This window comes from Ostrinia furnacalis, unplaced genomic scaffold (assembly GCF_004193835.3).
Source record: "Ostrinia furnacalis isolate ACB-3 unplaced genomic scaffold, ASM419383v2 OfSCF0868, whole genome shotgun sequence".
NCBI classification, from domain to species: Eukaryota; Metazoa; Arthropoda; class Insecta; order Lepidoptera; family Crambidae; genus Ostrinia; species Ostrinia furnacalis.
This window is the reverse complement of record NW_021131107.1, coordinates 25,910-50,124: the sequence shown is the minus strand read 5'-3', so window position 1 is coordinate 50,124 and position 24,215 is coordinate 25,910. Positions and strand designations below refer to the sequence as shown.

General features: G+C 42.1%; 1 protein-coding gene across 2 annotated transcripts; it reads right to left on the bottom strand.

Moving 5' to 3' along the window:
• Positions 1–26: 26 nt before the first annotated feature.
• Positions 27–24,215, bottom strand: adp (WD and tetratricopeptide repeats 1). Of its 2 annotated transcripts, none has more exons than XM_028301118.1 (14): positions 23,761–24,215; positions 23,567–23,678; positions 21,097–21,275; positions 20,223–20,433; positions 15,968–16,094; positions 14,607–14,716; positions 13,861–14,052; positions 10,233–10,375; positions 7,667–7,814; positions 7,214–7,313; positions 6,507–6,690; positions 3,733–3,901; positions 2,851–3,012; positions 27–885 (listed from the first exon to the last, which is right to left on the bottom strand). In XM_028301118.1, exons 1-13 carry the CDS (start codon positions 23,955–23,957, stop codon positions 2,851–2,853), a joined length of 2,034 nt encoding a protein of 677 aa, XP_028156919.1. In that variant the 5' UTR covers positions 23,958–24,215; the 3' UTR covers positions 27–885. The 2 variants fall into 2 exon arrangements, with proteins under 2 accessions (XP_028156919.1, XP_028156920.1); XM_028301119.1 differs by having other exon boundaries at positions 10,233–10,360.

Below are 24,215 nucleotides of genomic sequence, written 5' to 3'. Positions count from 1 at the left end.
TTTTAGAGAAATAAATGTCTTAAACCATAAAACGGTAACCCTCATTCGTACACTATCTCGTGATCATGTATCGAAGTTATACCTTACAAGGTTTAATAAAATCGCACTGAATTCAATGATGTCAATAGGATCGGGCAAGGCAATGAGGCAGTGCGCTGGGCCAGTATACCGGTAATTAATATTGACTATTTTAACTATTTTTATTATGCATCGTTAACATTCATACTATTTTAATAATAATTGGATATGCGTATTCTTAAATCTAAAAACATTCATGGATATAAATATAGTTATATTTTTCTCTAAAAGCTTCAGAGTTTATATATTTTATATCTTTTTTATTGACGATATAATCTAGACGACAAATACTATGATCTAAGTGGCTTTGGCTACTGACATCATTGAATAAAAACCGTTACTTTTTAATACGCCTTTTCATTTGCTAGACGGGAGAAACGTCTTTAGCTCTCCATCATATTCAGTCCGTAAAAAAATACTTAAATATAAAGATCGCCTAACACTTGATCATATCGCACTACTGCATATTAAATCAGATAAATAACCGTTTATTAAAATTTAAAGTAATAAACCTTGGCACCATCATACGAACTGCACTCGTGTTGAAACAAAAACTTACTCCCCATTGGAAATAATATAATTTTAAGGAGAATAAACAATCGATTGCTTGTTCTGAGGCGCACACTTTTTCTCTGTATTCCTTGTCATCTGTCAGAATGACAGCTGTAATGTGACTGTCAAATATTTAAGGAGTGTGCGTCAGAACTAGCATTCACTTCCATGTAAGACTATGTACAAATGACTGATGAGTTGTGGGCCTCGCGAGGGCACCCTGCCGGACACAAAATGCCGTGTGCTGATCATTGCCTGAAAAGATAATGTGTATATAGGTCAAGTGTCGATTTGCATTTACTTTTGTTACGGTAAGTGTGTGCATAAGTCATACTGATTGTGCCCATGTGTTCCTGTATTATAAGAATCTAAACTTCATCGTTCTGTCTGCGTGGGACAGTACAATAAAGAAGTATATTGCGGACCTATTCCTACGTGGGTCAACATTCATATTATACTGTACCTACGAAAGGCCCGGTTTCCACCAAGGCAGAGAGGAGCAAAGACGGGGGATGTATTTTGAATATTCAATCAGATTTCGTTATTGCCACATCTTTCTCCGCTCAGCTTCGGTGGAAATGATGATGAGCTGTGCTGTATGTCGACACAGGCCTCCGCTACGCACAGCTTACATTCATACCTGTTTCTACGCTTTGGTATAATTAATCAGCCTGCTTAGTCGCACATCTCTCGTCTCCTCATCTCTTAGACTAAGAGCTGGTGAACGCCAGACCTACGTCATTTTATAAAAGCTGAAAGTTTGTCAGCGTGTGCTCCCAATATAGGATAGAATGTTGGTGAATCATGAAGTTTGGGTCATCGTGACTTTGGCAGCTATCCTAAAAAAATGTCTGGCAAGGAGTTGGAACTGTCAAAACTGTCTGGCTGATGAGGAAACTACTTCTAATTATTGCCCTATTTTATATAAAAATCAGCTTTTATGGTATAACGTAAGCCTAACTTTTACGGTGGCTTTTTCTGTATGTTCAATAGACTGTAATTCTACTTCTCTTCTTCTAATACGCTGACAAACTTTTCTCTCTTAGTCTATCTCCGATTTGGTGGAAACTGGGCCTCATGCTGTACCTAAGTGGAGCCTTACCTATGAGGGCCTGCAGGCTTGAGCCTGCAGCTCTCGGTCGGGGTTCCCAGCAAAGGAGATATTGAGCAGCATAGCCTCGAAGGGGTCGGAGCGCATGCGGCGCTGGTTGGCGTAGGCCGCTCCGAGCGTGTGTTGTTTTGTGTGGGATAGTGTTCTTGTGACTGTACTGTATGACGCTACATTGCGGGTTTGTACCTTCACGTGCTGTACCTACGTGACTCAATACCTACATTATACTGTACCTACGTAGGTCAATACCTTCATTATACTGTACCTACGTGAGTCAATACCTACAGTATACTGTACCTACTTAAGTCAATATCTACATAAGGCCCAGTTTCCACCAAGGCGGAGAGGAGAAAAGACTCAGCTTCGGTAGAAATGATGATGGGCTGTGCTGTATGTCGACACAAACCTCCGCTACGCACAGCTCACATCTCTACCCCTTTCGTCTTCATATTTCTCCGCGTTGGTGTAAATAACCAGCCAGCTTAGCCGCACATCTCTCGTCTCCTCACGTCTTCGTTCTAGTGGGAACCGAGCCTTATGCTGTACCTAAGTGGAGCCTTGCCTATGAAGGCCTGCAGGCTTGAGCCTGCAGCTCTCGGTCGGGGTTCCCAGCAAAGGAGATGTTGAGCAGCATAGCCTCGAAGGGGTCGGAGCGCATACGGCGCTGGTTGGCGTAGGCCGCGCCGAGCGTAGGTTGTTTTGTGTAGGACAGTGTTTATGTGCGGGACAGTACTATATGACGCTACATTGCGGGTCTGTACCTTTATGTGCTGTACCTACGTGAGTTAATACCTACATTATACTGTACCTACGTGAGTCAATACCTACATTATACTGTACCTACGTGAGTCAATACCTACATTATACTGTACCTACCTAGGTCAATACCTACATAAGGCCCAGTTTCCACCAAGGCGGAGGAGAAGAGACTCAGCTTCGGTAGAAATGATGATGGGCTGTGCTGTGTGTCGACACAAACCTCCGCTACGCACAGTTACATCTCCACTTCTCTCGGCTTCACATTTCTACGTTTTGGTGTAAATAACCAGCCAGCTTAGTCGCATATCTTAGGGAACCGAGCCTTATGCTGTACCTAAGTGGACCCTTACCTATGAAGGCCTGCAGGCTTGAGCCTGCAGCTCTCGGTCGGGGTTCCCAGCAAAGGAGATATTTAACAGCATGGCCTCGAAGGGGTCGGAGCGCATGCGGCGCTGGTTGGCGTAGGCCGCTCCCAGCGTGTCCTCCACTACACGGCTCTCTTCGTTCCCGTCCTGGAATCACACTAAGTCAGTCAGGATTTGAATTCGGTTAGTGATATTTGCCATCATTTGCTCCTGAACAGTCAAGAGTGTAACGGCTGAATGTTAGTTGGTTATTGTAATGGGTAGTTTGGTTTGACATTGAATTTTGTTATCTTTTCCTGGTCGCCAATCGAGGATGTAATAAATGAATTTATTTTATAAAAAAATGGGTACCATACCACGATATCTACATTCTAAATAGTAAAAATAAGGGGCTGCGCAAACGTAGACACTTTTTTCTATTGGTACGGCATGCTTATATCGTAATATTATTATGGCGTCGAGCGAAACTAACTGGATTCAATAAATGACTAAGTTTGCGCAGCCTCTAAGATGACAGTGAATTGAATCATTATAGCATCCTGACAACACAATCCTGTAAAAAATGATAAGCAATAAACAATTTGTTTTCAAAGCAGACTGTTCACAATAGATAAATTTTCGGAAATCTGTGGACCAAGTTTGTTGACCTATTTGAGTGAGTACCTCTGGCTGCGGGCTCCACAGGCGGACCGCGGCCTCGATGCCGCTGGTGGCAGCAGGAAGCAGGCGGGGTGCAGGTGACGATGGGCTCGTGTGAGTGAGTACCTCTGGCTGCGGGCTCCACAGGCGGACCGCGGCCTCGATGCCGCTGGTGGCAGCAGGAAGCAGGCGGGGTGCAGGTGACGATGGGCTCGTGTGAGTGAGTACCTCTGGCTGCGGGCTCCACAGGCGGACCGCGGCCTCGATGCCGCTGGTGGCGAGCAGGAAGCAGGCTGGGTGCAGCTGGACGCAGTTGACGATGGACTCGTCGCCGCGTAGGACCCGCACGATGTTGCCGGAGCGCCGGCACCAGATGAACAGGCAGCCGTCGTCGGAGCTGAAGTGTTAAGAGAAACCTTTAGGAACTTTCGATCTTGAAGAAAGCTTAAGGCATTGCATTGGAACATTCTCTACCAGATCGAATCAGAAATAAAGAGATCCGCAAACGAACTAAAGTCACTGACATAGCCCAACGGATTAGTAAGCTGAAGTGACAATTGGCAGGGCATTAATAGTATGCAGAACTGTCGGCCGATGGGACAGCAAGGTTCTGGAGTGGAGGCCACGTACCGAAAAGCGCAGCGTAGGACGTCCACCCACAAGGTGGACCGACGACCTCATAAAGGTAGCGGGAAGGCGCTGGATGCAGGCCACCATCAACCGGCCATTGTGGAAATCATAGGGGAAGGTCCATGTTCAGCAGTGGACACAGCAGAGTCCTATGGCTGAAATGATGATGATGATGATGATTGGAACATTATAACTATCGGTCCGTCTCCGTGACCCAGTGCTAAAACAGTGAGACTTCAGGTTTTAGGTGGGATACATAGTAGTAAATCATCGACTGAGCTGTTAGTAGTTTATTCGATCTGATACCAGCGATGTGATCTCAGTTGTTACAGCCCATGTGTTACAAGGTTCAATTATAAATAGCATCATTTAAATACACAACGGAACTGTTTGCCACATTATCACACTTCAGTGAGGAGAACAGACAGCAAAATTCACCGTTTCAAAAATGTTGATCTGTCTGGTTCTAAGGCGTAAAACTGTCTGTTTTACATGCTTTGATAAATCTTAAACACCTCATTTCGAACAGCCAGCATCAGTGACCTAGCAGCAGCAATGTACTTGGTATCTTTACACAGTCTTTTATTTTGCCTTAGAAGCGGACATCCCTGTTTTATTAATTCAATCGTTAGATATTACTATTATGTATACAATTGATGAAGGAACTAGTAGTTGTATTTGTTTAGTTTCGAAGAAATATTCCATTTTGTGATTTTATAAAAAAAACTGTTTTAGAAGCATATTTTCTAAAAAAATTACATTAAGTCAGAATTTTGTAAATAAATTTACCTATCACTATAACGTCTACCTTTATGTAAAAATAAATGGTTATTGCTGCAGTAATTTAGGAATTATTTAATAATTTATGATTTTCAGAAAACATTTTTTTCTCTGTTGTCCTAGAAAAATGGCAGCTAGACTTACTTTATATTGATGCATGATATAATTATCTATAATACCTGAAAATATTACTTGCCTATCCCGTGGAAGTTCGATGATACGACTAGAAAAATTTGTCAAAAGTAATATTGACTAAGGCCATCGGTCAAAACCACTATTAACTGAAATTTGCAGTCAAAAGTGGTTTTGATCGATTATGAGTTTTGACTGCAACATATATATCGATGTTTCGAAAACGATAGGATTTCCAATAAGCCGCCACAGGGCCAACTCTATAATTATCAAACTCGACCAGACAAATTAATAATGGTAAAAGCAATGAATTTCAATAGTTATCTAACAAAGGCATTAAAACCGTATTGTTACGGACGGCATTTAAAAAACTAAAAAATATTTAGATGACAACCCTATTTACATATAAATCTTCTAAACTCATAGAAATTAAAATATCTTCGAACTTCCACGGGATAGGCAAGTAATATTTTCAGGTATTATAGATAATTATATCATGCATCAATATAAAGTAAGTCTAGCTGCCATTTTTCTAGGACAACAGAGAAAAAAATGTTTTCTGAAAATCATAAATTATTAAATAATTCCTAAATTACTGCAGCAATAACCATTTATTTTTACATAAAGGTAGACGTTATAGTGATAGGTAAATTTATTTACAAAATTCTGACTTAATGTAATTTTTTTAGAAAATATGCTTCTAAAACAGGTTTTTTTTATAAAATCACAAAATCGAATATTTCTTCGAAACTAAACAAATACAACTACTAGTTCCTTCATCAATTGTATACATAATAGTAATATCTAACGATTGAATTAATAAAACAGGGATGTCCGCATCTAAGCCAAAATAAAACACTGTGCTTTAGGGCCTTGCCACACTGGCGGATTACAAGCGTTTTACAAAACGGAGCGGCGACGCAGCGAACGTGTCCTGGATTCTCAACGTTTCCGCCTCGAGTTCTCGCCGCGACGTTTTCTGTTAATGTTTTTTTTTTATGTGACAGGAGGCAAACGAGCAGACGGATCACCTGATGGTAAGTGATTACCGTCGCCCATAGACACCCGCAGACCCAGGGGCGTTACAGGTGCGTTACCGGCCTTTAAGGTGAAGATACGCTCTCCTCCGTGTCCGTAATGGTGCAGCAAAATGCGCGCTAGCTGTATATCAGTGCCTAACCCGTTTTTCTAACGTCGCTCACTTACCCAGCAGCAATATATTGTGTTGGGCCCGAGGAAAGTGGCCTCTTTGATGACGGTTTTTCTTTTATGCTAGACAGGGCAGTTATATGACCGCAATCGCACCTGGTGTTAAGTGAGATGCAGTCTAGGGTGGTACATATCAGCCTTGTGGTGTGTTGTGGTGGTGGTGTTGCTTGGCCGAGGAGCGCCGGCTGTAGTCCAGTGCCTCATAGCTAGCCGCTAGTCTAGCTGCCACTGTCCCCTGCAGTATGACTTACCCAGCAGCAATATATTCTGCGTTGGGCCCGAGGAAGCTGGCCTCCTTGATATCGGTGGTGGTGTTGCAATGGCCCAAGAACCGCTGGCTGTAGTCCAAAGCAGACGCTCGCAGCTGGCGCTCTAATACGCTGGTATTATGGCTCTCGTCGGTCTCGCCGGAGTTCTTTGTGTTCGCTTCTGGAACTGAACATGGGATGTGGGAGTTAGGGGCTGGGCAAACATAGAACACGCTAGTACTTTTTAGTGTTCACTTCTGGAACTAAACAGCTGGGCAAGTGAAAACACTTTTTTTTAATATGTGGCTACTAAACAGCCTCTCAGGGAGGTTTATTTCTGCCAAAGTCGAGTGTTTATTGGGTGTTTTCGTTCTAGTGTTTTTCGCAAATTTTGTGAAGACAAGTCTTCCCGTAAGCAGGTTTCATGACACCATCAGGTCCAAAGACACTTTGTTACCGACACGGCACACCATCCTAGGAAACTGTGTCGTTGTGTGGTGTCAAGTGGAAGCAACTGGACAAAAAAGTGTCTACGTTTACGCAGCCTCTAATAAGCATAAAGACAGCACCACAAGCAGCATTAAATATACTTATCAGATACCCATCTCGATAGAAACTGAAGACCCAGTCATCTAGCACACACCTACTATGGGACGTGAGTGTGTGCATAGTGATGCACATACTGCACGCAAATTAAATAATAGACTTACCTTCATCCGGGTGAGGCTGTTCCATCCCTTCGAGGGCTACATTAATATCCTTCTGCAGCAGAAAAACCGCGTGGCTCCCAGAATGCCGGGGGAATTTGTCCTGTCAAACACAAAATCTTTAGTATTAATTCATCATCAGCTCATTTAGCAGGAGGACGACCCTCACTAATTTAACAGCAGCAAATAGAAGACATGATGTCCGCATATTTTTCCCTTTGTCGGTTCTAACAACATCCAAGAAAAGAACAAAAAATAATTCGCAAACTGTCTATGGCACGAGATTTAATTATAAATTAGTTTTGACGTAGGCAGACGGGGAGCGTGACGCGAAGTCAGCTACGACATTCACTTCATTTCCGTCACTTGCTAATTAACCTCATGCGTATTGTCTTCTCGCGCCCGGAGACGCCATTAACACTGGCCTTTGAAAACCATTGGAATTATGAAACTGACCTTGAAATAAAGCAAACATTCGTGCGCCTCTCTCGCTCGTTTCATGTCCATCAGGCCCTTAGCGAGTCGGAAGTGCGACTTCACGTGCCCGGGGTCCAGCTTGATCGCGCGGTAGCAATCCTGGATAGCTGCGTAGATATCACCCGACCTAGAGAGGAGTTAGGATTAAAACCAGGGGGGTTACTCCGAAAAACGTTTTCCGAAGTTTCGAATGTTGCCATTCCTCTCACGCAAAGCGAGATACCAGCATGAGCGACAGTGACAGACCCGAAACTACGTAACCAACGTTTCGGAGTAGGTTAGGTTAGGTACAGCACATCAAGGTTAACACTGTGGGGTCTTATGTTCTTGTCATAGGGGCGAATTTGCAACGAAAATGTCTAATGTGCTGTCGAAGTTACTATTGATAGCACATGGGCTTTTACCATAAGTTAACATGGTCATTGCTAGCGAGTGACATCTATGAAGATATAAAAAATGAAGATTTTAGTTCTTGAATGTAACCGCTAGGGACGCTGTACAATCTGACATACTTTTTATGTCTTTTTTTGCTAGCGAGCACACCTAATGTAAACCCACGGTAAACACACAGACTGTACACTTTCAGTATGTATTGCAACTACACGAGAAGCCACAGAGTATAGTTTGATGTGCTGAGCATCGTCTGACTTTAAAGGACGAAACACGACATCTACGTTACGCGTACGTTACGTACACATTTACGAGTACGGACGCAAACGATACCTTGTCTTACATACATTTGATTTGAAGTTATTGAGATTTTTGTATTTATAAGGATGATTGCCTGAAACATAGTTTAATACAATTAAAAATTTTGTGGCTGTCCAATGGAAGTCCAAGTATGAGAACTTTGGATGTTCCCAAAATATCTTAAGACAAAGTACAGAAGCCCAACATGGCACAAACAGATTACAGACAGAGAGACACAGACAAACATTGCGACAAATAAAATAGTTGTGCATACATTTGAAATATCACAGACAGAAAGGCAACAGTTCACAATGCCGTATGCGATGCGATTAAAATCCGAATAGGAAAAGCCTAGAGCAATTTTGTGCTATAATAATATGACACTCGAACCAACTATCATCACTGTATGGCAGGGGTGGCCAACCGGTCGATCGCGACTATTAGTCCAGTCGATCGTGGCAAGGCAAAAAATACTACATGATTGTGTAGTAAACTATGTTGTTTCATTTAAGATTTCAAGAAGTATGTAAGTGGTAGATCACCCAGGGTTTCGTTAGTAAACAGTAGACTCTTGTGTCTAATAAAGTTGGCCACCCCTGCTGTATGGTATCTGATGAAAATATTTTTTTTTTAATAAACATTCCTTTAGCTCTTCAAATTTAATTTCTACATAAAATTCACAAAAAGACTGGCAACAAAAATTTTTATACTGCATATTATAGTGAAGTATTTTTATGAAAATCATGTTTTTAAGTTTTTATGCTTAATCTTCTTATTCAAGTGAATTTATTCAACAGCCAGTCCTATTCTTGTCGTAATCGCATTAGAAAAAACATGAACTCAAAATATAGCAAACTTTAAGAAGCACACCAAATGTTACAGCAAAAATAAATAATAACAGCACTCGCACAGCCAATAAATAGGATTCATCCCAAAAATATAAATAAATAGAGTACATCCATCCCTTACATAGTGTAACCAAAGAGAATTAAGCTATAACTATAGTTATAATATATAGTTGCACAAAAGAATCATAAACACAACAAAAACAGATTCTAAACATCTTTGGTGTATATCATGATGACTTACCAGTTACCAGACCTTCCTTGACCGTTTTTGAACCTAGCTAAATGTAAAAGGAATAACTTTTCCCCGAAATAGTAAATAATGCTTTTTATTTAATCAACAAACAAATATAGAAGTAAGATTTTGATCAAATAGATTGGAATACTTATCGTATAAAAGGCATAAATGACTCACACGATCATCAGATAAGAAATTGTGGAGCACAGTGTTTCCATCTTCGTCCACAAGAAAGTTAGCTTATAAGAGTGCTCATCCAGTAGGGAAAGAACAAAAAGAAATCCCCATTTAGTAGTTAGTATAAGCTTTATGAAATACATTAATGTCTGAAGCAAGTTGTAGTATACAGCAGCAAATTCAGCACCTATAAACGCGGACTGTTATAAAACGACACACCAACACTTTTTAATCGTTTTGACTCTTTTGGATTAACGATTTTCAGGGCTCAAATCATGGTCCCGAAGCTGTTTTAGTGTTAAATTTTGATTAGGACATAGTAAAGTAGCCTTTACTTTGATATTTTATGACAATTCAAATACAAATCATTTACCACGTCTTGTTCTCACGTTCGCAAGTTCATGCGAATACGTACGTATTCGTGCCAAAAAACCGTGAATCTAAAAGAGCCCAATTTCCATCTAAAAACCCCAAACCGCACCTAAAAAGAATCAAATCACACCAAAGTCCCAAACCACACCAAAAAGAACTCAAAACCCTTGCAAACACGGTGAAACCTTGCCCTAAGGTAGCAACGTTCGCGTCGCATAATTACCATCCTCGGCGCATGAGCGCGGCGGCGCGGTTGGAATACAGCACGGCGCAGCGTGGGCAGTCGGCTATGGCGCGGTTGTACAGCTGAATGGCCGCCTCGTAGTCAGCATTCTTCACGTGATCGTTCGCCTGGAAAGCCAGAAACTAACATAAGATGATGTGGGAAAGTCTGCGCGTGTCTAGCTATAGAACGAAAATAATAATAACGAAAATCATAAACAGAAAATTGTAAGAAATGAAAATAACGCTTGATTGATGACGACTGGCAGGTGATATTGTCTGGAGTCTTCGAGGCTGAAATTAGGTTACAAAGTTATTTATACACATATTTAATACTTACTAGCCATGGTGAATTGATGACAAAATAACAAATGAGCCAAGTCATAAGTTGGGCTCATGATGGCAGCGATAAATGTGAATTTATCATATAGGCGTCGTCTGAAAGCTGAGATGATGATATTACTCTTGTTACCAAGTAACTGACTGTTCCATCAGATCACTACTAGTATTGGTACGTCATTGGTTTTAGTAACGTCTGTGGACTGAGGTGTATCAGGTGACTTACTAACTCCTGATAATGCAAGGTATTTTTGTTGACAATCACTACATAGATACACATTTTTAGCAATCGATGGGTATAAATAAATAAATATCCTAGGACATTTTACACTGCACTTCTAGTCCCAAACTAAGCAAAGCTTGTACTATGGATACTAGACAACGGATATAAACATACTTAAATACTTTTTTTTTGTAAATACATACATATTATACATAGAATCATGAAGTAGCTCTCTTAGCTCTCTCAGACAACAGTGCACATTGTGACTAGGCTGAGAAAGCTGATCTTTGGTTATCAAGTAACTTACCAGATCTTTATTTAGTGGCTCATTGTCGTTGGTAGTTTCAAGAGATGCTTACTAGTCCCATGGTTGCCCCGGGGCGGTGGCAGGCCTGTCGTAGGGCGTGGCCTGGTGTTAGGCTTGGGCGTTATCAAGTAACGTGTAACAAGTAGCGTGTGGGGCGTAGGGCATGACGTAGAGCAAAGACTTTAGATGATGACCGAAGCATGTAAAGCAACCTACCAGCTCTTTGAGATGTTTCACGCGGTTCGACATGGGCTGCTTCGGGGCGGGGGGGCATGAAGCTGATCTTTGCCTTGGGTGTCTTCAAGTAACTTACACCAGATCTTGAAGTTGCAACACGTTGTAACTCATTGTTATTGACAGTTTCAAGAGATACATGCAACGGTCGAAGTTAGAAACTTAGAATGACGATGATGTGACATGTAGCAACTTACCAGCTCTTTGAGATGTTCGACGCTTGCCTGCTTGGGGCGCGGCGGCGTGGGGCTTTGGGTTTGGGTGTGTGGAGTGTAAGACATGACGTAGAGCATTAAAACTTCAGATGATGATCGAAGCATGTAAAGCAACTTACCAGCTCTTTGAGATGTTTGACGCGGTCCGGCATAGGCGGCTTTGGGGCGAGGCCTGCTTGGGGCGTGGCCGAATCATATGTGGTGCCCGTTGCGTGGGTGGTCGCGCACGCCGTGGTTGTGGGGCATTGAGGGGCGTGGGGCGTACTCGGGGCGTGAGGCATGTCCCAATTTTTAGCCTTTGATGTCATTAAGTAACTTACACAAATGGTTCGACATAGGCTGGTCCGGTACGGGCACGTGTGGGGTGTAGGGCATGACGTAGAGCATTAAGATTTCAGACGATGACCGAAGCATGTAAAGCAACTTACCAGCTCTTTGAAATGTTTCACGCGGTCCAGCATGGGCTGCTCCGCAATATAGTACAGTATAAATAGTTTCACGAGATGCATACAGCAGTCGAGGTTAGAATGACATTCTAAACATGTCGCAACTTACCAGTTCTTTGAGATGTTTGACACGGTCCGGCATACACTGCTCGAAAGCGGCCTTAGGGCTAGCGTGGGGCGTGGAGCGTTCTCGGGGCGTAAGCTGATCTTTAGCCTTGAGTGTCATAAAGCAACTTACCAGCTCTTTGAGGGGTCTTTGAGGGCATGGGCGGGTCGGACGCGGGGCCTGCTCAGGGCGTGGCCGAAGCATGTGTGGTGGCGGCGCGCGGGTGGTCGCGCACGCCGTGATTATGGGGCATTGAGGGGCGTGGGGCGTACTCGGGGCGTGGAACGTTACCTAATCTTTAGCCTTGGGTATCATCAAGTAATTAACGCACGCGGTTCGTCATAAGCTAGTCCGGAGCGGGCGCGTATGGGGCATACGACATGACGTAGAGATTCAGATGTTGATCGAAGCATGTAAAGCAACTTACCAGCTCTTTGAGATGTCGCACGCGGTTCGACATGGGCTGCTCCGCGACGGGCGGTCGCAAACACCATGATTGTGGGGCATTTACGGGAGTGGGGCGTAGGGCATGACGTAGAACATTAAGATTTCAGAATGATGACCGAAGCATGTAAAGCAACTTACCAGCTCTTTAAGATGTTTGACTCGGTCCGGCATGGGCGGGTCGGACGCGGGGCCTGCTTGGGGCGTGGCGTGGGGCGTGGCGGCGCGCGCGTGCCCGTATCGCGAGCAGCCTAGCGCGTGGGGCATTGTGGGGCGTGGGGCGTGGCCTGATCTTTAGTCTTGGGTGTCATAAAGCAACTTACCAGCTCTTTGAGATGTTTGACTCGATCCGGCATGGGCGGGTCGGACGCGGGGCCTGCTTGAGGCGTGGCGTGGGGCGTGGGGCGTGGCCTGATCTTTAGCCTTGAGTGTCATAAAGCAACTTACCAGCTCTTTCAGATGTTTGACTCGGTCCGGCATGGGCGGGTCGGACGCGGGGCCTGCTTGGGGCGTGGCGTGGGGCGTGGGGCGTGGCCTGATCTTTAGCCTTGAGTGTCATAAAGCAACTTACCAGCTCTTTCAGATGTTTGACTCGGTCCGGCATGGGCGGGTCGGACGCGGGGCCTGCTTGGGGCGTGGCGTGGGGCGTGGGGCGTGGCCTGATCTTTAGCCTTGAGTGTCATAAAGCAACTTACCAGCTCTTTCAGATGTTTGACTCGGTCCGGCATGGGCGGGTCGGACGCGGGGCCTGCTTGGGGCGTGGCGTGGGGCGTGGGGCGTGGCCTGATCTTTAGCCTTGAGTGTCATAAAGCAACTTACCAGCTCTTTCAGATGTTTGACTCGGTCCGGCATGGGCGGGTCGGACGCGGGGCCTGCTTGGGGCGTGGCGTGGGGCGTGGGGCGTGGCCTGATCTTTAGCCTTGAGTGTCATAAAGCAACTTACCAGCTCTTTCAGATGTTTGACTCGGTCCGGCATGGGCGGGTCGGACGCGGGGCCTGCTTGGGGCGTGGCGTGGGGCGTGGGGCGTGGCCTGATCTTTAGCCTTGAGTGTCATAAAGCAACTTACCAGCTCTTTCAGATGTTTGACTCGGTCCGGCATGGGCGGGTCGGACGCGGGGCCTGCTTGGGGCGTGGCGTGGGGCGTGGGGCGTGGCCTGATCTTTAGCCTTGAGTGTCATAAAGCAACTTACCAGCTCTTTCAGATGTTTGACTCGGTCCGGCATGGGCGGGTCGGACGCGGGGCCTGCTTGGGGCGTGGCGTGGGGCGTGGGGCGTGGCCTGATCTTTAGCCTTGAGTGTCATAAAGCAACTTACCAGCTCTTTCAGATGTTTGACTCGGTCCGGCATGGGCGGGTCGGACGCGGGGCCTGCTTGGGGCGTGGCGTGGGGCGTGGCGGCGCGCGCGTGGCCGTTGCGCGGTCGGTCGCGTACGCCGTGGTTGTGTTGGATGATGAAGCTCTCCACTAACATCGGACGCCGGGCGGAGTTGATGTCGTAGAGATACACCTGGGGAATGATGAGCTGATTAGATCTGTCATCAATCTGAAGACTTCGATTAGGCTCAAACATGTAGTGTAGGTGCAGATTTGTTCCCCCGTCGATGAATCACATGATGTCGTGCCCTGAGTGCCCGAGCAACTGCACTCAGGATTTCATTAATGCTGCTGACAACGCCACTCTTGTAGCGAAGTTTTGGGCTGACACTGTGTGGGTTCGTTGTCGACACGACATTCTGGTAACCCTCAATAAACAACCCATATCAACAAGTTATTTACTCTCCACTACAGGAACACGAATCTCTCGGATTCACCACAGACAACGTTATTGAGGGTTTGGTTTACACTTCCCAAGTTTGGAAAGGTTTGATGATGTTAGCATATTTTTCTCTCTTAGTCGCCTCTCACAATATAAATGGGAACAATAAGGGTGATCCTATTATCTATCTACTCTGTCGGAACCACACAACTACATTTTACTAGTTTTACAATCCCCCGATGGATAAAATGATAAAGGGTGCGAAATAAGACATTAATTAGAAAGGGCCCATTTTGGTGGCTTACCTGCTCGGAGCCCAGGTTGACGAGCAGCTCGTTGCCGTCGTGGCTGAAGGCCACGTAGGTCGTGGCTTTCTTGGGGAACGGCTGCTCACCAGTTTCCATCGTTAGGTGACCTGGTAAACAAAATTGAAGTTAATTCACTCCATATCCAGATTCGTCTAATGATCAGAACAGTTCAGTGGTTTTAGCATGGTTTTACACATATATTCATCCATCCATTCTCACAAACAAAGGTTAGTAGGATAGGCATGCCGCAGACGAATGTCCATTATTGTCCAGTGAAGTAGGATAGGCATGCCGCAGACGAATGTCCATTATTGTCCAGTGAAGTAGGATAGGCATGCCGCAGACGAATGTCCACTATTGTCCAGGACAATAGCTCGCGACTCCGTTTAATTGGGCTCCGAAGGACATGTTCAGGTTTTAGTTGGTAGGCCTCGCTTTCCTGGCTGAGTGTCCAATATAGCTCATTGAGGGTCCCTATCTGGCAGTGAATATGCATTTTCCGATGGAAAAAAAGGGACTATAGGTATGAGCGCCTGGATGCGGGCGGCGCAGGACCTGTCATTGTCTATCTTTGTCATTTCATTATCATTAGTGGGTATAAACTTTTTTTTTTTCTGCAAGGGTAATTAAATAAATACTTTATATCATGCGCGCGCGTAATTAGGTAGTAAATAATTGCACATGACAGTCTGCAATTTCGAAGGAATGCGAGCGGTTATCGATATGGGACGCACCGCACGCTTCTTTCCCTAGCGCCCGAAAGTTTTATTGCCCCATCAGCAGCGAGTCTTTGACTTTACTATAGTGATGTTACCACGACACACAACGCTCACAGTATCTAGATAGTTAATGGAACGCGAAAGTTTAAAATGTTATATGAGACCATAGCACAGTGTGTTATGGGACTGTATAATCGGACATTCTCATTTATTTGATGAACCGTATAGAGCTCAGTTATACAAACATGATAATGCAATTAAAATGGTTGCATATATAAAGGTATAATTCAGAAAAAAAATACATAAAAACAAAAATCACTAAAATCATTTTTTCTAATTAACTGAATGCGTTTACGAAGCCATTAATACGCTTATTACTTTTAGTTTTAAATAATCTATGAAGTATTATAACATTTCTGAATTAAATGTTATTAGTTAACGAGTGAGAATATTTATGCATAATTTTGAAGTAAAAAAATAGGTAACTTTGAATTTTTATACCGCGAAAACTACGTGGAATTTTCAAACGGGAGTTTTACTATCATGTTTGTATAATTGAGCTCTATACGGTTCATCAAATAAATGAGAATGTCCGATTATACAGTCCCATAACACACTGTGCACAGGTATGAGACTGACCGGGCGCGAAGTAGTGCACGGCGGCGCGCGGCACGTTGTTGTCGGGGTCGCCGGCGCCGGCGCGCGCGCAGCGCACGTTCTGCCGCTCCCACATCATGCGCGACGACGACCCGCCGCCCTGGCAGTTCTGCAGTCATTGAAAAACCCTTTAGGGGTCATCCATAAAGTACGTCACACGTAAAGAGGGGGGAGGGGACGACAAAGTGTGACATGGTGTGACAAAGGGTGGGAGGGGTCCTAAGTTTCGTGACATCACATTTCAATTATTTCAAATATTTGATATAATGTTGATTTCATAAAAAAAGTACTTAATTTAAATGGAAGTAAAACTAATTTCGGAACTGCAATTTTTCGATGTAAAATTGCAAAATATGTGACGTCACACTAGGAAGGGGGGGGGGGGGGGGTCTCAGAAAGGTGACCCCTGTGACAAGGACGGAGGGGGGCTCAAAAATCATGAAATTCGTGTGACGTACTTTATGGATGGCCCCTTACTGACACAATACTTAGACACATTACATTTATAACAACAATTTAACAGTAATATTATCTTAAAAGCACGTTTTATTTTAAAAGCTATCACCAAAGCATGCTTGGTTATGAATGAACAACGACGACGAGATTTTTACGATGCATTATCACATCGCATTCATCGTTCCTTTTCTTTCTGTTCTTATCTTTGGTGTGCAATAAAGTGTATTTATTATTATTACACTGGTCAACACATGTTTTTTTTCCTTTAATTTTTTTTCTGTTATTGGGTATTTCTATGGCCCTGATTATGAAAAAAATACTGGGAGATCGCCAACAGCTTTACTTTTTAAAATATAGAGCTTTATTATTTTGACAAAAAAATACGAAAAATTATACATTGTACTAATAAAATTTCAATTGAACACTAGCAAATGATATTTTATATAATTTCCTTGAATAGGCAAGTTTGAGTAGATCTCGTTGCAAACTGCAGCAATGGTCTGCCATTCATATATGAGCACCACGCCCCTGATAACCTTCTTCCATTGTCAGAAAATTCCAATGAAAACTTTTATCCTGCTCCTCACTAACCCACATTTTGTGGAAATCGATGTTAATGCGAGTACATGAAGTGTATTTTTATGCCCATGTTGCACCCTAGCTCTTACAAGTTGGATAGCATGCTCTCAACAATCTCTTTTTGCTTAGGAAATTACTTATAACCAAAAAAATCATTTTAAGCTTAGGACTGGACTTTACTCATTGATTTCTTAAAATTACGATCATTCACCAGTTGCCTAATGTGAGTCCCATCAAAAATTACCAGCTTTTAAGGTTTCTGTGCTTAATCCTGAAAAATTTCGTGAAAGAAAATTAAAACATTCGTCACTTTTGTCAAGCGCCTTTACAAACTGTTTCAAGATGCCGAGCTTAATATAAAGTGGTGGAAGTACGGTGATACGGTCTTGGCTAACTAAAGGCACGTTTATAAAATTGTTTGTATCAACTTTAGCTGAAGAGCTAAAAGTTGTGTGTGCGGGAAGCCGCACTGGTCAAATTTTTTGTAACCAATGCTATTGTTTGTTACGACTATTCCAGAGACACATGGAACGGGAATTTTGTGTAGCCCCCTTGTTGGCCTAAAAGATGTTACCTATTCTCAGAACACAAATGACTCATTTGTGGGCTTGATTACTTAATTTCAAATATTTATATTAAAGTGTCGATGTTACGCAGTTTTCATCAAGTCCGATAGAGGTTTTCGATGTTTTTCAAATATTATATTTACCACAAACATAGCAGAAACCATCTGGATTAAGCACACAACATTTTCATAACGAAGCAATATCGAAAACACCAACAAAATATATTTTTTTGTCCAATTAAATCAAAAATCTAAGTAAAAATATTAAATGAGGGTAGATAGCTATAACTTAAAAACAAAAGCTGTTGGAGAAAAACTGTTGCCATATTTAAAAAATATGCGTCAATTTGAGATAGAAACAGAAAAAAAAACACAGGAAACAAACAATTTTATTTTTTTTGTTGACCAGTGTTATTATTATCGCAGTTTTGGGTACAAGCCCTATTACAAAGGTATCGGCAGGCCTGTTCATCTCCGCGAGTTTACATCGAAAACAAAACACGCACGATGGCCCACCTATAGGATACTATTCGACAAGGCCTCACATACGAGCGAACATTGACTCACGCACGCGTATTCTTGGGTAGCGCATTTTCTTACATAACTTTTCAATTCCTATCATTGGAGGTCCGAAAATATTTCTCATACAATTTGATACCATGATGATCATTCTTCATAAAAAATTTAAAACCTACATATTTAAAAACATAATCATTGATATTCATAATATCACTAATCATACACTTAGTTTTTACTAATATTTGTTTTCATATATTTTTCTATACTAATTATTGAAACTCATAATCATTCGAATAAATAACTATAATATTCATAAATGTGATGTATCCTAATATTTGTTTTCATAAATTTATTACTCATAAGTGTATTTATCCATATTATTGAAAATCATGATGTCTATATTCGTATTAAATCGTATTTTAACATTAAATTAATTTGAAATGGTCCAAAACAGGCAATATTTTGTGCCACAAAACTAACGTGACAGAAACGAATCGCTGCAAAACCGACTCCACGTAGTCTTGTCTGCCCTACCCCTAGAGTGTAATTTAAAAGCCGGAGGCGCGGAGGGAGGGCAGCCCTCGCCCGCTGTAACGAGGCTCAGGCGCCCGGGTGAGCTGGAGCGGCTGAGGCTGGTCGCCGAGGCGCCGAAGGCGCCGATGGCGATCCAAAAAGCCGAAGCTGCGGAAGCAAGCGTGGGTGCCTGAGCCTCGTTACGCAAGGGCGGAAGGGCTGCACATCCCGCAGCGCCGGAGACGAGGAGATACCAATGCATGCTGCATGCTTGCTTTCATGCTGCATGCTCTGCATGCTTATCTACTCTATTAAATTATATATGATTTTTTTAAAGATACGAGTATGTCTGTTATAAAGTAAATTATTCTGAACAACAACATTATGAGTTGAAGTATGTTCTTAGTAACAACATTATTAATTAAAACAATATGGTCAATGAATGTTATGAAGAAAAAAGATCTGAAAATAAAAATTATGTATTTTAAATGGTTATTGGTAGTAACATTATTGATAAAAAAATTATAATTACTAACTGTTATGAGCTCCGATGGTAGTAATAAAAATGTATGAATAAAAAAAGTATGAAAAATAAAATTATGAAGAGAGATTATTATGAACACAAATCGGTAGTAAGACAAAGAATAGGATTTAGAATTTTATGTGAGCCAATATAGAACCGTATTCTTGTGTATGATGGAAGAAAATAAAGAAAATGGTGTACTAAATACTGTGCAGTATTTAACTGCCTAAATAATAATAAAAACACAGAATGTACTTTTTTAAGTTGCCTCAAGACACTGAGAGGTAAATAAGTAGTTAATATTATTCATGATAATTCATGCTAAATCATGTATTTTCTCCGCCATTTTCCGCAGTTTACCTCACACCTCACGTCACATCATTTTACCGAAGTCAGCCCTATAGCTTCGGCGCAGTGCCGATCACTGACGTTTGTCAACAAAATGGTGCTTGACTCTTGAGACAGGCTAAATTACACCATATTGTTAATGACATTGAGCATACAATATTTTAAATACCTTCGCGAAGTAAAACTTCTGTACGTAGTAGGTACTTATTATTATTCTGTGGTATCGGCAGCAACACATTACACAAACAAAATTAATTACAAAAATGTTTGTGCAAAGGATATTTGTGACAACAATATTTTGGTGATAATCACCAAAGTAAAGCAACCGTCGTCCGTTGTATGTAATCGCCTTGTATACTGGCATTTATGACAAACATCTCCGTGGTATACAGGCAAGAGGAAATATACGTTTAAATATAAGTTTATTTTGCTTTTGCTAGTCACGCTTCATACACTCATGCATAGATGTAGTTGGCGTCCAATGTCAGCAGAGAATTTTTTTATTTATTTATACTTCAATGCCAAAATATTAACATTAGGTGAGGATGTTCTTGGTAAAGTAGAAACTTATAAAAGTCACAATCAAGCACCTTTCTTCGCTAGTCTACAACCAGATTGATCATCCTTGTGTCTTACAGACGCACGTAGTAATCGTTAACACCCATTGCCAATTGGTATGCTAGCTTCAGTAATTAAAGTAACAAGCTTAAAATCTTCCCAATGAATTGCCTTACCTCGCTAACCTGCAGCCGGGCCAGCTTGATCATCCGTGTGTCATACAGTCGCACGTAGAAGTCATTGGCCCCCACAGCCAACTGGTAAGCGCGGCGCGGGTTGACCGCCACACACTTGGCCTCGGCGTAACGACCCATGTGGTTCAAAAGGTTGACCAGCACGTTGCTGGAGTCTGCGTTGCATCGGTGCGGCAGGCGCATGTCGTGTTGCCTGCGGAATAGATAAGTTCAGTTTTGTGTCGTGAAGAGTTAACAGATTGGACAAATGCTCTAAACGAGTAGCATTGTAGTTCGAAACGTAAGCTAAAGGTCTAAGCCATTGGTTCCCAAAGTAGTACTTAAGTATAAAAAACCTGCGACCGCTGAGAGAATGCATTCCAGACTGCTCGATACGACCAATAAATAATCTTGACTGGAGGAGGGGGCGCGGATTTTTTTGTAAGGACTAAGGGGGGCGCGTCTCAAATAAGTTTGGAAACCAATGGTCTAAGCTAATCCGCGAAACGCACCAATCCACCTGATAGATGAACTGTCTGATGATGCATGCAGTAATTTCATACACGCTACGCGTCATCTACACCGTAATGAACCAGTTGCAGTCCCCTGATGGCATCAGCCAACCCAAGTCACAGCACTACCAGCTATCTTCTTGAGATCGTGGCTCTATCGAAGGGCAACGCACAGTATGTTCGCCGTGGTCTCAACTACGATCGGAATAGCGAGGCACGCTTGGTAGACCGTTACATAGATGTGTCTTACAGAAATCACAATCAACAACGCTTGACGCGGCCGCAGTGGCAGGAGCACTCGAGCAGAGATGTACCTGTGGTAGACCATTAGACACATGTGTGGTACAGGACAGATGAACACTTACAGGATGAGCCCGTCCTCCCCGGCTGACCAGGAGATACTAGGGTTCTCTGGTGAGGTGGCCAGGCGCTTGACGCGGCCGCAGTGGCAGGAGCACTCAAGAAGAGATGTCCCAGTGGACACGCTGCGAGCGCGCACCATTCCGTCCGCCGCGCATGTTGCTAGGATGTCTGGAGTTAGGAACTGGAAGGCAAGTCACTTGCAGCATTTATAAGGGAACATTATTGATGAAAGAAACTAGGCATACATCGCAACGGCATTAGTAAATTTAACATCATTTAATATTAATAATAATAATAATGATGAAAATGAAAATGAAAATCCCGCATGACGAAAACCTCGTGAAGGCCGAAAAGAAAAAACAAAGCAAATACCTTGACTTGGCCCACGAGGTGACCGCCATGTGGGATGTTGACTCGACGATCATGGTCCCGATAGTTGTCTCGGCAAACGGGCTAATAGCGAAGAGCTTCGACCAACATCTAAAGAAGCTCTCGCTAGATGGTTGGCTCAAGGGTCAGATTCAAAAGGCGGTGATCCTCAGCACGGCACGCATTGTCCGGAGGTTCCTCAGCCTGTGACCCTGACCACCGGTAGCCTGGGCCCTGCTCCGCTGCCAGCGGGTTAACTATTTTTAAGATTTTTGTTTTTATAATGTACTAGCTGACCCGGCGAACTTCGTACCGCCTTAGCGTAGAGATTTTCTTAATATTTTTTTCCGTAAGAACCATCCTTGGACTTCCACAAACATTTAAAAAAAAAGAATTATCGAAATCGGTTCAGCCGTTCACACGTGATGCCGTGACAACGCGAAACGGGTTTCATTTTTATATATATAGATTTTTATTTTTTGATAATAATTACATTGTAAAAAGAAAAAATTAAAAATAAGAAAGTAAGATGAATAAAGGAATAATAATAAAAATGTTTTATTTAACATAAGGTCACTCAAAAAGACAAACATACATAAGGGTCAAATATGCACAAGGTCAATCTCATTCATGTATGGCCTAAGTCCCAATCCAGCCATGAGGTACAATTTATTAATCCGTAGTAGTAGATAGTCACCTAAGATTATACAGCAGTACTTCTAAGTAATATCTTCTCACTGCTTATTAGGAGACTCAACTTATGTATATCATCAGTATCACGAAATTGTTGCATTATTTAATTCAGTCGATTAGTGTTCCTTAAATGACACACACACATTGCATATTTTGTGAAAGCTCAAATGTATTAAATTAAGTTACATATTAGTTGTAACAGGAAATTCCTAGTGTGCAGATTTTTTATTCCAAGTTAATCTAGCCAAGATCATTGAAGCAATAAGTTTAAGTACCTAAAGTACCATATGATGACGTCATACAATGACGCGCACACGAGCTAGCTTGCAACTGAATAGAATATCTTATCTTAAACTTGATTAGGTATCCATTACTAGCAATAAATGCACTTACAGCAAAGTATGAAGAGAACCAACAATAGAAATATTGTAAGAGAAACATATAACAATGAATTCATGTATAAATTACACACAGATGGTATACTTTTAAGGAAAAAAAGATGAGTTTATTGATAAGACAAAATATGCAGTTACAAATTCACAATATCATAGTGTATGGAAAGTAGGTATCAACGTTTACAAAGAAGTATCCTTAAGCAGATTACAAACCACTAAAAAGTTCAGTGTGGAAACAAGAATATTAGGAACTTCTGAAAAAGACATCTTTGAAATGAAAGGAGTAGGTGCATGGCCCATACAAAATTAATCCAGGTACTTTTCATTACTGTAGAATGTGGGTCAATTTTGCACCTTCTTCTTTGTTATTGCATTTTTTAAATAATACAAATTCTAATTCTAAAATACCCCTTGAACTTCAATTAAATCAGTGCTTGTAAGAGGAAGCCAACTTATTTGAATATGTTAATGTTAATGAGATTCATATACATTATGCAACAAAGCAAACAGAATATAGAAAGTATTATGCAGTTGCAAAAAACAAATTATAATAAGTATTGAAACCATTTTGAAGATTGAAGATTTGAAGAAGACTTATTTCTTGATTACTATATGTATTTATTTGTAAACATGTTTATTCTATTATTTTGATATCACAAGTCATGGATTACCAATACCTATTACTTTAGTGTAATAAACCCAAACAGAAGTAAACAAACTCAAAACAAAAAAGTCAATGAATAAGGAGAGAAGGAAAATAAATATGACACATAACTAAACAAACATGCACAAACATATTATGAAGCATTTCACTATTATTTAGATTCTAGGCCAGTAGATAAAATGAGCACTGAGTAAATCACAAACATGATTGTACAGACTGCCCATAAACAATCACAATTGGTCATGATCAATAATAACCTGTGATTATGTAGGTATACATAAACCACACACATTATGTATATTGAAGCAATAATGGATGATTTGCATGAAGAGAGAATTGCATAATTTTTACCTTCACTGAGAAAATGTTGCCAGTGTGTCCTGTAGTGATTTTGTGAATCTTTTTGTGGCGGTAGGGGTCCCACAAAATGATGTGGAGATCGTCAGATGCCGAAGCCAGCACACTTGAAAGATAAAAGGTACTCCAGTCAAGCAATCAAATCAATACTTTCCAAATAGTTCACTACAGAGTTTAACACCACTTACGATCCGTCCTTATTCCACTCGAGGCAGTTCACGCAGCCCATATGCCCGTGAAGCGTAGCTTCATGACCCAGTCTCTCGATGGTGTCCCGTGTCACCGTCAATCGATGCTGGAACTGTTTCTGGATGTCGCCGCGCTCGCGGGCCATGGACAGCCCCACTATCCCCCTCTTCCAGGCGGGCTCCTCTCGTCGACCCATATTTGCTCAGTAACTAGTCAATATGTCTGATCAACCATCACAATCAGACCAAATTACAACTAACTGCGAGCTATGCTATTTATAGTGCACGACATTTTACAACACATTAGGAGACATTAACTAATTGTAGATACACAGAGAAACACTTTAATGAGCAATCTACACGGCTAACAAACAAATAACAATGAACAAAAAGATTTTTTCTAGACGAAGACAAGTTAATTTCGTGAAGAAAACGAAAGCAAACTGTCAAATGTG